General features: G+C 44.7%; 1 protein-coding gene across 1 annotated transcript; it reads right to left on the reverse strand.

Moving 5' to 3' along the window:
• Nucleotides 1-5117: 5117 nt before the first annotated feature.
• chst7 (carbohydrate (N-acetylglucosamine 6-O) sulfotransferase 7) lies at nucleotides 5118-8281 on the reverse strand. The gene has a single exon (XM_020517346.2). The coding sequence runs from the start codon at nucleotides 8043-8045 to the stop codon at nucleotides 6801-6803; it is 1245 nt and encodes a 414-aa protein (XP_020372935.1). The 5' UTR covers nucleotides 8046-8281; the 3' UTR covers nucleotides 5118-6800.
• Between the last annotated feature and the right edge of the window lie 3683 nt (nucleotides 8282-11964).

Raw genomic sequence — 11964 nt, forward strand, 5'->3', positions numbered from 1 at the left:
AAATGGAAAAGATCATCTTCAATTTGTTGTTCAGATGTAAAGCATTTCCCTTTTCAATTGCAATTTTTCACGAGTCCTCTCCAGCTTAATTAAAATTGCCAACCAGCTATTAACCAGGGACAATGTTAATGTGCCAAATTGCCTTTTCTACTGTAGCAATTGTTATTCATATCTAAATGGATGCCAAGTTGTCTCCAGGTTATTCTCTAACTGATTGATAGCAGGGTGGTTGACTGGAGAAGACAGTCTCAATTATGAATTTACTGTATGGATAACTGGACTTAATATTCCACAAAAAAATTCTAAAAGCTCCTATAACTCTCTATTCATGGGCAAACAAATTGTGTCAGTCTTAGATTTTGCTTGCACAAAAGCAAACTAATTCGGTAATGAAACGAAGAACTGCAGATGCTGGAAATCTGAAACAAAAACAGAAATTCCAACCCTGTCAACTTAACCCCTTAATAATCTACTGTCAATCATCAATAAGTAATGGAATGTATAGCCAAGTGTTATCAAGTGGCATTTGCTCAGTGACAACTTGCTCGCTGACAGCTTGGATTTTGTCAGGGTCACATGTAAAGAGGTAACTTTTTATTTTTGTGCTTTTTTAAAGCTTCAGACAGAAATGAGAGAACTGTTTTGTAAACCATGATTTACAAGGAAGGCAGCCAGTTTTGGAAGTAAGGAATTTGATACTCACAGCTACACAAACAAAATGTAGGTGAACTGGAGCCGAGAGGCTGTTTACAAGTGAAGCCGATTGGCTCATGGGCTAGGGGCCAATGATCAATGATAAAGGTCTTCTGCCCTCAATCAGCAATATGATTGATTGTCAGGTACAACTTGGACTGTGAACAAAATGGAGAGAAGCTAGTTCAGACCAGAAGAGAAGCCAGCAGCTCTGCAGCAGCTAAAAACTCTTATTCTGCTCTCTGCAGCAAATACTTTACGTCTGAAGAATATCAGCTTATCTTTCCTTCAGCAAATGCTGCAAGTTGTGAGTTGGAAAAGCACAGAAAGTCAGACAGCATCTGAGGAGCAGGAAAGTCAATCTTTCGGCTGAAACCCTTCGTTAGCTCTGGTGAGGGGAAGGGGAGCCCAGAAATAAATAAAAGGGGAGAGGGGATGGAGCTAGTGGAGGGTAGGTGAGATGGAAATAGGTGGATGCAGGTAGACGGTTATTGTGGTTGGACAGTGGGAAAGGTGAAGCAGATAGGTGAGTCAGAAGACGGTCATTTTAGGGCTGGAGAGATTTTGAAGATGGTGAAGTCAATATTCAGGCCATTGGGCTGTAAGCTCCCAAGGTGAAATATGAGGTGTTGCTCATCCAGTTTACATTTGGCCTTACTCTGACAGTGGAGGAGGCCAATGATGGACATGTCACCAAGGGAGTGGAGGGGGAGTTAAAGTGGATGACAACTGGAAGGTCAGGTTGGTTCATGCGTTCAGAGCTCAGATGCTCTGCACACTGGCCCCCGAGTCTGCATTTGGTCTTCCTGATATGGAGGAAACCACATCGGGAGCAATGGATACAATAGATGATGTTAGAGGAAGTGCACGTGAATCTCTGCTGGATTTGGATGGATTGTTTGAGGCCTTGGATGGAGGCAAGAAGGGAGGTGTAGGGGCAGATGTACCACCCTCCTGCAGTTGCAGGGAAAGGTACTGGGTGTGGTGGAGGGGTTGGTGGGGAGTGTGGAGTTGATGAGGGAGTGGTGGAGTGAATGGTTCCTGTGGAAAGCGGATAGGGATGGGGAAGGAAATACCTTTTTGGTGGTCAGGTCTGATTGTAGGCGGTGGAAACGCCGGAGGATAACGTGTTGTATTTGGAGGTTGGTGGGGTGGTATGTAAGGAACAAGTGGACTGTATCCTCATTGTCGTTAGGGGGAGAGGGTTTGAGAGCAGAAGCGCAGGAAATGAGGGAGATGCGGTTGAAGGCATGCTTAATAACAAAGGAGGGGAAATTATGATCTCTAAAGTAGGAGGATATCTGGGAAGTCCTAGAGTAGAATGCCTCACCTTGGGGACAGAGGTGTAGGAATTGAGAGTATGGGATAGAATTTTTGCAGGAGCATGGGTGAGGGGAGGTGTAGTTGTGGTAATTGTGGGAGTCAGTGGGTTTGAATTGGATGTCAGTGGTGAGTTGGTTACTGGAGATGGAGGTGGAGAGGTCGAGGGAGGGAGGGAGGGGTCAGAAATGGTCCAGGTGACTTTGAGGACATGGTGGAAGGTGTTGGTGAAGTGGTTGAACTATTCGAGCTCCTTGCGGGAGCACGAGGCAGTACCAGTACAGTCATCAATGTAGCAGAGAAAGAGGTGGGGGATGGTGTCTCTGTAGTTGTTGAAGAGGGACTGTTCCACAAATCCTACAAAGGGGCAGGCATATCTTGGGGCCCATGTGGGTGCCCCCTAGCCACCCCTTTGGCTTGTAGGATGTGGGAGGACTCAAAGGAAAAATTGTTGAGGATGAGGACCAGTTTGAGACCTGTAAATGAGACAGTGGGTGAAGGGGAACTGTGTGGGTCTACAGGAGAAGAGGAAGGGGAGGGCTTTAAGGCTATCCTGGTGGGGGATGCAGGTGTATAGGGTCCGTATGTCCATGGTGAAGATAAGGTGTTGGGAACCAGGGAATTGAAAGTTTTGGAAAAGGTGGAGGGTGTGGGTTGTGTCCCAAATGTAGTTCCTGGACTAGGGGGGGAAGAAGGGAATCGAGGTAGGAGGAGATGAGTTCAGTGGGGCAGGAGCAGGCAGAGACAATGGGTTGACCAGGGCAGTTGGGTTTATGGATCTTCGGTAGTAGATAGAAACGGGTGGTGCGGGCTGGGGAACTGTCAGATTGGAGGCTATGGACGGGAGATCTCCCAAAGTGATGAGGTTGTTGATGGTCTGGGTGATCAGAGGTGGATCATGACTGAGGGGATGGTAGGAGGAGGTGTCAGAGAGTTGGCTCCTCCTTTTCTGCTCCTTGGATGCTGTCTAACCTGCTGCGCCTTTCCAGCTCCACATTTATTGACTCTAGCTTCCAGCACCTGCAGTCCCTACTGTCTCTGAGTCACTGCAAATTGTGACTTTGAACTAGAGAAGTAAGACATGTTCCATCAGTGAACCAACCACCTGTGCCTCTTATAAACCAGTATAAGCATTGGGAAAAATGAAGGTCAAGGAAGAATCTTCTTATCAATGAGAAGCAACTTAATATATCTTGTGAACGAAGGCTATGCATCTGTTTTATCAGTTTTCACCCCACCCCTGTGCTTTTCCCCCCGCGTTTATGTTTGTCTGGCTGTATGTATGTAAGCAGGAGTTTATAGGGGGATTGTAGTTTTAATTTGTAGAATTTATTTAATGAAGTTTAATTATTTATCTGTAGCTATAATCTAACTATCTGCCATAAATAATGATTCTTGTTAAGTATGGATTCATTGGAGCAGAGTGACTTTCGCTAATGGTGTGTTGGGTGATGTTTTTTCAAAACTTTATTTATTTGTTTCACTATCGGGCATGAGTTCCTCTTCAATATACCAAGTTGACTTTACTTGATTTGTATTATGAATCTATAAATGCTCTATTATTACATCCTTAATAATAATCTCTAGGATTTTCCCAATGACAGATGTTAAGCTAACTGGCCTATAGTATAAATGCAAAGTAGAAATGTCCATAGTTGGAGATGGTCATGAATGACCATGAGTGACATGAATATCTCTTGCCACTTATAAGCCCAAGACCGAATGTTATCCAGGTCTTGCTGCATATGCCATTACTGCTTCAATTTCTTATGAAGTGTGAATAGTACTGAATATTGTGTAATCAGCAAACATCCCACCTCTGACCTTATGATTGAGCGAAGGTCATTGAAGAAACAGCTGAAGATGGTTGAACTTAGAATCTATGCTGAGCATTGCTGTCCTAGGACTGAAATGATCAATCTCCAACAACCAACATGTTCCTTTATGTTAAGTATGACTCCAGCCAGTGGAAAGTGTTCTCCATGATTGCCATTGACTAATTTTGATACCACACTCGATCAAATGCTGCCTTGATATCAAGGGCAATTACTCTCACCTCCACTTTTGGGATTCAGCTGTTTGCTACATGTTTGGACCAAAGCTGTAATGGGTCAGGAGCTAAGTGGCCGTGGTGGACACCTAACTGATGGTCAGTGAACAGGTTATTATGTGTAAGTGTTGCTTTTGACTATCAAGAAGAGCTGATGGGGCAGTAATTGGGTTGGATATGTCGTAAATTGTGTGGATAGAACATGTCAAGGCAATTTTCCATATTGATGGGTAGATATCGGAGCAACATCTTTATTAAAGGCACTGTGAAAAGCAACAGCAGAAATGAAGAGTGGAAGTTTGTGCCATTCACATTGTAAAACATTCCAATACTTGATGTCAAAAAACAAGAATAATTACCTTATCGGTGCTGAACTTACTTGGTCTACTGTGCCTGTTCTGCTGTGGTATTTAAACTTTATACATTTCAGTTAGATTTAAACTTTTGTACCAACAACAATCCTGTGCACGATAGTAGAGGGGAGGGGATCAGGTCATCTCAAATCAATTCCCAATCCTCACTTGCACAAGAGCAGAAAAATTACCTGTAATTCAATATTAATTGCCAAACTTACAGAAGCTGCAAGGTAAGGCGTTTAGCATGCTTGCTTCATTGTTCAGACCTTTGAGTAAAGGATTTGGTACGCCATGTTGAGGTTGTACACGACATTGGTGAGGCCTCTTCTGGAGTACTACGTGCAGTTCTGGTCACCCTGTTATAGGAAGGATATTATTAAGCTGGAGAGGGTTCCAAAAAGATTTACCAGGATGTTGCCAGGAAGAGGGTTCAAATTATAAGGTGAGGCTGGATAGGCTGGGATTTTTTTCACTGGAACGTAGGAGGTTGAGGGGTGACCTTACAGAGGTTTATAAAATCATGCGAGATATAGATAAGGTGAATGGCAGGTGTCTTTTCCTTAGGGTGGGAGATTGCAAGACTAAAGGGCATATTTTTAAGGTGAGAGGAGTAAGATTTTAAAAAGACATGACAGGTAACTTTTTCACACAAGAGAGTGGCTCGTGAGTGGAATGAACTTCTAGAGGAAGTGGTGGTTGCAGGTACAGTTACGTTTAAAGAAGTGTTTGAAGGGATACAGGCAAAGTGCAGGCAGATGGGACTAGTTTAGTTTGGGATTATGGTCGGCATGGACTAGTTGGACCAAAGATCTGTTTCCGTATCATATGACTCTATAACGCTTACAAAAGTGAAATGTTACATCAAGCCTTGACCAGTCAAGAATGAAGGAGATGAAACAAAATATGATTGAAGTAGGGTAGGAGAGTGAGGGATTTGGGGAGGGAGCTGCCTCTTTAAGAAACACATGATCACAAACATCAAACAATGTTTCCACAATTCATGCTAGTTGATAATTGTAATGCATGGATATGCTTTTACATATTTACAATCAATATAGTGTTTGTACAAAAATAGAAGCATTGCAAAATATGTGTGTGTGTACTCAACTTAAGAAAAATATTACACAGGTTGGTAAATACTTTAATTTTTAACATCTTTTTCTTTACATTTTTAATTAAATAGTTGTTTTTAGATGACAAGTGTATTGAAAATATGAGAAAACTGGTAATGAAAAGCTGAACTCTAAATTATCAGGTTCATGTCCATACTAAACCAGAGTTTCTTCACGCTGGAAACCAATTAATCAGCAGATCATCAAGTTCATTAAACTTCACCTACCACTTGATTATGTTGACAATTGAAAATGAACAAAGTAGTTTTATAAAGTACCAATCATATCCACGAAACAGACAAGCAGTGAATACGTTTTTCCAAGGGCAGTCACTGGGGAAAAAAATTCTCTTTATGCAACACCTTTCACGACACTCCAAAGCACAGATGACGTTGAGAATCACAACCAACTTATGCACAGCAAGGCCATATGAAAGGACCAGATCGTTTGCCTTAGTGAAACTGATGGAGGGATAAATGTTTCTGCACCAGGAGGCCTGGGTTCAAGTTCTACCTGCTCCATAGCTGTGTAATAATAGGTTGATTAAAATAACTAAAGGAATAAATGTTGGCAGTCTCCATGTTCTTTAAAATAGAGCTGTGAGATCTTTATGACCCTCTGAGGACTATCGTTTTGTGTTTACATGGAATGTTTGTTATACATACAAATAACAATGAGATGCCTGACTTGTTGATCTGTTTTGGCATTGTTCAAGAACTTAATATTGACCGGTCCAACAGTAGACAAACGGTTACCAACCTGAAACATTAACTCTGTTTCTGTTTCCACAGGTATTGCTGACCTGCTGCATGTTCCCAGTTCTGATTTCCACTGCTGGTAGGGTTTTGCTTCTTTTGTTTCTCTGAGAGGGCACCCTGTTCTTTCTGGGAAAAGAAATGTCATGGGATATTTCAGATCTACCTGCACAGGTGGGTGTCGATGCCCCAGCATAAATCTTTCATTCCAAAAAGGGTATCTCTCACTCAGCTGTCAGCTTAGATGATGTGCTCAGGTGAGTTTGACTCAAATAAATGCAGGACAAGTGAAGTATGGATGTGTTCTGACGACATGAGAACCAGAGAGTCCATTACTTATACCCATCACTGCATCAAGCAAAGGCATTTATTTTCTAATCTAGTTTTCTTGGCTTTTTGTTTTATTTTAAAAGCCACAGCACATGAAGCCTCCGCTACATAGCACCCATTTCCACTGTGTGAGTGTGGTCAGTTTTCCTTAGCTCAGTCTCTTTGAGTGCAACTAGGCAGGGCTCTAAGTGTTGTCCACGCTGCTCGGGCTGTAGCCCAGCATTTTCATCGCTGTTCGACAGCTCTCTTCCACCTGCTGGATCTGCCACAAGCTCAGTCTCTTCTTCCAAGCGCTGACAGCTTCCTTTGCATCCCTGGACGAGATGAGGAAGGGCCGGTCGGAGGAGTAGCCCACGCCACGCGTCATGTTCCACACGTAGCTCTCGGTGGCCGGCGTGACCGTCAGATTGGCGAAGGTGTAGAGCGTTCTCAGGCTGCTCAGGGGGTCCAACACCAGGTCCTCGTAGCGGACGGTGAGATACCGAGCCCGCACCCAGTCAGGAGACCGCTTCACCAGCGCCTGGTCCCTGCTCCAAGCCTCACAGATCACCTCCAGGGCTTTGGAGACGTACGCTTCGGCCCGTTGGGCTCTGTTGGAGAGCCAGGAGCCCTTGTTGTCCCTTTGGGACCTCTTGCTCTTGCTCCTCAGCACCTGGATGCTCTCCCTGACCAGCGACTGCTTGGACTTCATGCGGGAATTGTGCACAGCCCTGGGGTCCCTCACCAGCTGCACCACCTTGAAGTTCAGCGAGGGGTCCCGCATGAGGGCGAACAGGACCCCGGCGTCCAGTACCCGGACGTCCTTGATGACCACCGCCTGGTACCTCCTGCACTCCCTCTCCAGCTCCTGGATGTGGCGGGCCTCGCACTGCCGCTCGCACACGCTGCCGTCCACCAGCTCGACCCGCTCTTTGCTGTAGGCGCCGCACAGCGGGGCCGAGCAGATCACTTTGTTGTTCCTCCAGCCGAAGATGGAGCGGGTGGTGAGCGGGCCCGCCGCCGCCACGTACAGCCCCAGCACCGAGAAGTCGCAGCGGAACAGCGAGCGCAGCATGTCCCGCACCGCGCCGTGCAGGCTCTCGGCGTCGCCCGGGTACAGAGCCTGCCACATGAGCCACATGGGCTCGTACAGGTAGAAGACGGCCGGGTGCTGGTTGAAGAGCTCGCCGGCGAACGACGAGCCCGTCCTCCAGGTGGCGTGCAAGTAAATGTGCTGCTTGCCCTTCCCGCTGGCCGCCTCCGTCCGGGTCGCGTTGCCCCAATCCGCCCAAACCTCCGGGGCTGAAGCGTCCGGGCACTCCCTGGGAAAGAGCGGCTGCTCGCCCGGAGCCCGCGGCTTGTTGCGGCAGTCTAAAAGATACGAAATGCTCAGCAGCAAGAGCGAATAAATGGCGATGAAGGTCAGACATCTGGTGCGGAGCAGCTTCATGGCATCTGCTGATTATCACTGTCAAATATGTCCTTTGTTTTGGTTCTCCTCCCTGCCTTGCTTCTTATCCACTCTTTCTCTCTGTGTGTGTATGTGTATATGAGTGAGTGAGCGGGCGCCCTTTTTTTTTACAACCAGTTTTCAAGGCGAAGAGCTGCTTTTGTCAGAAGGGCGCAAAGGGAAGCCAATTTCATTCTGGCGTCGGTCGTTCGAATAAATACAACTCAGAAACCCGCCCAGAGGCTTCACTATAGAAACAGTGGATGCTGGGTGGGACGATGGCAATTGGGAGAAGGGTGGTGTCAGTGTGTGAAGAAAACGCTAGTGTGTGCATAAAACAGATAGATTGAGATTACTGCGACTGTGAGAGAAAGTGTCAGTGATTGACAGTATCGGTGCACGGGAAGGGAAAGAGATTAAGAGGACCCCTTAGATGTGTATCAAAAACAGAAATTGCAGGAAAAGCTCAGCAGGTTTGGCAGTATCTGTGGAAAGAAATCGGAATTTTAGCGCTTCAGGTCGTGTGCTCTTTCCTTAGAATCTACAGATGTGTGGACTGTTTATGAATGTTGACTGAGGGACAGACATTGAGGGGTTGTATACGAGTGATTTGAACTTGTGAGAAAGGATATTGACACAAATCTGTCTAATATATATAAATAAATAAATAAATAAATAAATAACAGATCTGCACGAGTGAAGAAGATTGAGGCAAAAACGGAAAGTGCTGCAGAACAGCCAAACCCGCTGAGTTTCCCCAGCACTTTGTTTTCATTTCAGACTGTGAGGAAACTGAGAGAGCGAGACTGAGCGTGCACACAAGATTGTATCTGAAGTGCAGATCATTTTGGTGCAAACGCTGCACCAAATTCTGAATTAAATGTTTTTAAAAAAGACTGAACCAAACTGCTTGCCAACAGGACCGTCGCCCAGACAACAATGTAGCTAAACAGAGGGGTTAAAATTGAATCAGAGATAGTAGGAACTGCAGCTGCTGGAGAATCCGAGACAACAAGGTGCGGAGCTGGATGAACACAGCAGGCCAAGCAGTATCATAGTCATTGAGTCATAGTGTTGCAAAATTCGTGGTTTAGTGGTGAAATTAGAACGTCACCTGTTAATGAAATCTTCCGGAAAGTCGCTCTGACTTTCAATATCATTAGCAAATTGTAAATTATTTGAAGTTTAATTTGACTAGTAATGCCACGCCCCCCATGCAAAGTGGATTCAAACCTAGCAGCTGGAGGAACACAGCAGGCCAGGTAGCATCAAAGGAGCAGGAAAGTCAACTTTTCTGCTCCTCTAATGCTGCCTGGCGTGCAGTGTTCCTCCAGCTCCATGCTGTGTTGTCTGTGACTCTAGCATCTGCAGTTCTTGCAATCTCCAAGTGACTTATAACCCCATATCCTCTTCCAAGGATGCACAGCTTGAAGAAGTTGTCCTCACCTCTCCCGAATGACCTCAATGGGTCTCTCTCCCACTGCAATCCAGTGGTAATCTCTTCTGCCCTGAAACGGTCAACTTTCCTGCTCCTCTGATGCTGCTTGGCCTGCTGTGTTCCTCCAGTTCTACGCTGTGTTATCTCTGACTCCAGCATCTGGTGTCCTTGCTGTCTTCAAACCTAGCAGCAATTTGTCGTCCCTTGCGCCTCTCTCTATTGCATTTTGAGAGATTAAGGGTTGAGAGATTAAAGTATTCAACCCTTTTAAATCGGGTAACTAACACAGCACTCAGCCTTCGGGAACTGTAAGTTGCAACAGTGACAGGTTTGTGAAATTACGTACATTTCAGGATGCAGCTGCACGCCAGCTGTGGTGTAGGGCATGAAACGTTTCAGTTTCACACCAACGCGGCAGTTACAATGTGTGAACCCCTTTCATACGGAATGAGCAAAGCTGAGTCTGCATAAAGTGGAAATTTCACCTCCTCTGGCTGCAGAGCTAGCACAGGACTCAGTCAACACCTGGTTTATATAAAAAACAAAATTTGAAATAAAAACAGAAAATGCTGAATAAATCCAACAGGTCTGGCAGCATTTGTGGAGAGAGAGAGAAGAACTGAAATATTATTTCGAGTCTGGTAAGGAACTGTTTATCCGCAGATGCTGCCGGACTTGGTGAGAAACTTGAAAAATCTTACTGTTACTTCTCAATAAACCCAGAATAATTCCAATCTAATTCGACATGGATGAGTATTGACGGACTTTTCGTATCATTTTACATGTTTTTCTTGTAATTTCACACGGTAATCTAAAGCAGATCAATTGTGGTTTTCAAACTCCATCTGACAAGTTTTAGAGATAACAAGGTGTAGAGCTGGATGAACACAGCAGGCCAAGCAGCATTTCAGGAGCAGGAAAGCTGACCTTTCGGATCCAGACCAAAAAGGGTCTAGACCCGAAACGTCAACTTTCCTGCTCCTCTGATGCTGCCTGGCCTGCTGTGTTCATCCAGCTCTACACCTTGTTATTTCAGATTCTCCAGCATCCGCAGTTCCTACTATATCTGACAAGTATTATATCTTATTAACAGATCTATAAAGATTGTCTTGGATTTGCTAAAATTAGAAGTGACCTACTTTTCAGAAGCATGTTACTTATGCTTCCAGTGACCATATGAAGTCAGTACATGCAATAATGTTAAGTCCATTCTGACATCGCAAAGGCATACCATGAAATGACCTGATACACAACATGAGATGGCTGGTCACAAACTCAGTTGAATTCAGGTAACATACAAGTGTTTTTGGAAATGTTGCTCCAAAAGCCTTGTGCCTATACACATTTGCAGCAAAATTCATCTACTTAGCGGCTGATTTAACAGCATTGAGTGTTGTTTGGGTGCAGATTAACACCAAAACAAAATAGCAGTCATTTTGAAGCTCTGCTCTAGTTGGTACCTTAACCATGTGTTGAGCTACAGGAAGGACGCAGTACCAACACTATTTAAAAGGATTAAGTTACAGGTTAGTTGCTAATTATTTCTGCTGTTGCGGCATTCATCGAAGTGTTTGATGTTTCTGGATTCCTTTTAGGTTTCTGAAGTCTACCGGAAGTGGTATGGCACATATTTTTTCACAACTTCAGGATTCTGAACAAATCATTTGGTCCCAGACTGGAGTTCAGTATAATTCATTCTTCATGGATTAGGCAAGACAGGGATAATAAGCATTAGTGACACAGAGCAAAACAGACGTCTGGAAGAGGAAGTAAAAGCAGAAGGGGGCTCAAAACAGGAGGTTGTGTCTGTTCAGTGTGTTGAGGGAGCAGTTCGTCTACCTATATCATGGTAAGGAACAGTGCATGAAATGTTGGCAATTCTTGTTAGGGAGCATATGTAAAGTGCTCAAGTTGTGAAAAATGTAACTATTTTAAAAACATTCCTTTAATAATTAAATTATGGACACCAGCAGAATGAGGTCATAGAGTCGTAGAACGTACAGCATGGAAACAGACCCTTCAGTCCAACTCATCCATGGCAACCAGGTATCCTAAATTCATCTAGTCCCATTTGCCAGCATTTTTAGACCATATCCCACTAAATCCTTCCTACTCATATACTCATCCAGTTGCCTTTAAAAATGTTGTAATTGTACCAGCCTCAACCACTTCCTCTGGTAGCTCATTCCATACATGCGCCACCCTCTGTGTGAAAAAGCTGGGAAAAGACCTTGGCTATTCACCCTATCCATGCCCCTATAAACATCTCTAAGGTCACCCCTCAGCCTCCAATGCTCCAGGGAAAATAGCCCTAGCCTATTCAGTCTCTCCCTATAATTCAAACCCTCCAACCCTGGCAACATGGTTGTAAATCTTTTCTGAACCTTTTCAAGTTTCACAAGATCCTTCTTGTAACAGGGGGACGAGAATTGCATTCAGTATTCCAAAAGTGGCCCAACCAACATCCGATACAGCCGCAAT

This window comes from Rhincodon typus, chromosome 6 (genome assembly GCF_021869965.1).
Source record: "Rhincodon typus isolate 14 chromosome 6, sRhiTyp1.1, whole genome shotgun sequence".
NCBI classification, from domain to species: domain Eukaryota; kingdom Metazoa; phylum Chordata; class Chondrichthyes; order Orectolobiformes; family Rhincodontidae; genus Rhincodon; species Rhincodon typus.